This window comes from Aplysia californica, unplaced genomic scaffold (assembly GCF_000002075.1).
Source record: "Aplysia californica isolate F4 #8 unplaced genomic scaffold, AplCal3.0 scaffold00930, whole genome shotgun sequence".
Classification (NCBI taxonomy): Eukaryota; Metazoa; Mollusca; class Gastropoda; order Aplysiida; family Aplysiidae; genus Aplysia; species Aplysia californica.
In genome coordinates this window covers 123,608-127,257 of record NW_004798200.1, presented here as the reverse complement: position 1 = coordinate 127,257, position 3,650 = coordinate 123,608, and the positions used below count along the sequence as shown (strand labels likewise).

At 40.4% G+C, this 3,650-nt stretch overlaps 1 protein-coding gene across 1 annotated transcript in view; it reads left to right on the top strand.

The window, feature by feature from the left end:
* Window positions 1–2,640: 2,640 nt before the first annotated feature.
* The window catches only part of LOC100533455 (soma ferritin), a gene marked incomplete at its 5' end in the record, with an annotated part of 7,222 nt that continues 6,212 nt past the window's right edge, over window positions 2,641–3,650 (top strand). The window contains 1 exon segment of the mRNA NM_001204732.1: window positions 2,641–2,883. Within this exon segment, the coding sequence (NP_001191661.1) occupies window positions 2,779–2,883 (105 nt within the window).

The window sequence follows — 3,650 nt, the reverse complement described above, 5'->3', positions numbered from 1 at the left end:
AGAGCGAGAGAGAGAATGTGAATGAGAGAGACAGACAGACAGACAGACAGATAGATAGACAGACACACAGAGACAGAAAGAATGCGAGAGAAAGAAAGAGAGAGAGAAAGATAGAGAGAGACAGTGTGTGTGTGGGGGGGGGGGGGGGGGGGGTGTGTGTGAGAATGTGTGTGTGTGTGTGTGTGTGTGTGTGTGTGATCTGCAGTTAAACACCACTGTGTTTGCTGGCCGTTTGCGAAGATGAAAGAAGAAAGAACGGGGTTTATGATGCGGGGGGGAGGATGGGGTGGGGATGTATGAGGAGAATGCTATCTTCGAAACGTCTTCACCTAACCTAAAAGTCGACTAGTTTTCAATATGCCAGACGTTCCTCGTTCCTGTAATAGTGCCGTGCTTAAGATTTTGATTTTTCGAGAGACGTTCGATGGTCGCTCAAAAACAATACATGACTAACTGACTAGATCTAGATACATGTACATAATATAATAATATAATAATATACCCTGCAGGATTTCCCTGAACATGAAAACCACGTCAGACAGGGTTGGTGGGTGCTCCGGTGGGGTTTACTCCTTCGAAATTCTAATCAAACATCTATCTTTCTTATCTCTCCTCCTTTTCTTTGTATAGTACTCTCCATATATCGTGACCTCTAATACACTATATTATTATATAAATATAATAAAAATACGTCGCAATACGTTACAATGCGTCATGTAGAGAGAGTCATATAATCTAACCTATTTTTGAGTTGCAGGTGCCGTAAAACTCTTACTTAAACTATAAACTAAGTCAGGAAAACAACCTGTTTACCTACACAGAGAATCAATCAATAGGACTAGATCTAGATCTTACAGCGAGACTACAAATCGCAATGTGATTGTGACTATCTTGTGGCTTACACAACAACAAAAACGCCAGGTGTGCCACGCTCTGGTGAGAGCCTGAGAGGTCGATATTACAATAAAATATATATATTGATATATATTTATATAATATAATGTGAGCGTTATAACGTTGAGTGACGTCGTACATCGGCCACACCCTGCCTGGCCCACAGAATGACTCTGCACTTGGTTAATTCCATACAAGCCGAAAGAAATTCATTGTAGAGATTTAATTTTTTGCTGATATTTCTGTCAAATAGTATAATAATATATTTTAGACTCCCGCGATAATGCTGCTAAAATATAACTTATGTAAGTATGGGTTGTTTTTTTCCTGAATATAATATCAGCTGTTTCTTCTTCTTCTTCTTCTTCTTCTTCTTCTTCTTCTTCTTCTTCTTCTTCTTCTTCTTCTTCTTCTTCTTCTTCTTCTTCTCCTCCTCCTTCTCTTCCTCCTCCTCCTCCTCCTCCTCCTCCTCCTCCTCCTCCTCCTCCTCCTCCTCCTCCTCCTCCTCCTCCTCTCCTCCTCCTCTCCTCCTCCTCCTCCTCCTCCTCCTCCTCCTCCTCTCCTCCTCCTCCTCCTCCTCCTCCTCCTCCTCCTCCTCCTCCTCCTAAGAAAACAAAACACCACAACAAAACTCTATAACTAAGGCCTGGGAGACGCATAAAAGCGAGTTTGAGCATGCCCGGCAATATCATTCGGATATCTGCTGTTTACGAAGTCAGTTAGATAAAATCTATGGTTGGTGCTGTTTATTATATTAGTAGCTTAACTTCGTAAACAACAGATAAATACCCTGTATCCTGTATCAAAGTCAATGTGCGTTTATATTGGACCAGAAAAAGTGCTATGTATCTTACTGACCCTTCTGGCAGTGTTAGAGAAAGTCATAAAAACAAACAAACATTAAAAAAAACAAAAAAACGAACAAAAATAAAAGCAATGCTGGTCATGTGGTACATGTATTTATGTTTCTATCCACCCCCCCTCCCCCTCTTCTTTTTTCAACAAGTTAGCAAGGCCTATACATGTATTGACCGTCGCTTTCAAGAAAGGTCCTTGGATCTCGTTGCCCATGACATCACAGATTTAAATTCCATTTGGTTTTGAAAAAAAAAAACCGACTTTTAGTCTGTCAGTTTGTATAAAAATCGTAGGCCTATTAATTAAATTTTTTTTTTTTTTTACATCCATGAATTAATTTCATCAGATAGAATAGACTGGGCATAATGGTGTCGTACGTGGCATTAAAAGATTAGGTCGTGGAATTTCTGGAAACGAGACAACTACATTTTAAAGAATTATGAAACATTTTTTTTTTTGAAAGAAGGATCTTTTACACTAGGGGTTACGTATGGGTTTTTTTAATGACTGTGTGTCAAGTTTCATAACGTTACCTGCTTTAGAATTTGCTAATTTTATCTGAAAGGTATTTCACGGGTTGTCGTGACATTCTGCCATGGCGTTGTTCGCTCTCACAGCAGTTTTACATGCAATCTTGAATACCTACAAAACGACACAGTTAGGCCTCGCTTACTCTTTTGATTATAAAAGCTCTTTCTTATAATAACGAAACACTAGACTTAGTTACTTGACAATGTTGTCGCCGTTGCGTTAAAGTTGTTTGAATTGTTTTTCTTTCGTTTAACCCCAAAGGAGCCTCAAAGAGGATGACCTTGATGACGTCATGAGAAACTACTATAAAACGCGAGCGCGCCCTCTACGCTTCAGTCATTTGTCTTGCTGCGTCAGGGAACGTACGGGCAAATCTCGCTGCTTCTAAATAATCTAAACAAATCCTATTTTTTTGTACAATTTCCATCTTGTAAGTCAATACACTGCTACCCAATACACGACAAGTAGGCAAGGCTAAACTCGAACATCAGCAAAATGTCTGTAAGTCAGTGCCGTCAGAACTACCACTCTGAGAGTGAAGCGGGCGTCAATCGCCAAATCAACATGGAGCTGTATGCATCCTACACGTACCAGTCAATGGTGAGTCAGTTGTAATGTGTGCGTTGGTTTGTGGAGTTCAGTAGTAAGCCACCATATTGTGCAGAGTGTATATCATATGCACGTTTTGAGGGTTTCCTGTAGTTTGCATGCTTTAGCTATAGGCTAGCATCAGTTTTAAATCTCGAGAGGAGTTGCTGCTGAGTGGATAAAAGGTATATTTTCTCATTCTGAGGTCGTTTTGCCTCGAGGTCTGGGTGTTTTGAGGTCAAGTTGACAACCCGACCTTGCGTGGTTCTGGCGCCATTTGACCTCTGACCCATGTTCCAACTCGGAAGGGCTGTTGAGCCACTTTCATTTTCATTGATGATGATACACGGTTTCCTTAATATTGCGGCCAGGATCTATTCTTAACTTTGTGCTTTTTATATTTACTGCCTACAGTAAACATGATTCCTTGATTCTTGGTTTTGGTGTGATGAAAACCCCTTTAGCCCTACAGTTACAGTGGGAAAAATGAATTGTGCTGAGTCTGAGTTTTTAAGATGACTGGTTATTCTCACCTGGGGTGAAAATAAAAATATAATTTTATATCTCTGACTCCCGGGGTGAGAATAATATTATATTGTATTATAAAATGAACATTATTCTCGCCGGGTCTGAGAGTGCAATGGATTTTTAGGTCTACCTGGGTGTTGAGAACGGATGATGATAGCAAATAATTTGGAAAGTGGCTATTCTCACCCGCCCGGAAGTTCTCGCAAGATCAACCTCTCCCCTCTTCTCTCTCTCTCTGTCTCTTTCTGAGT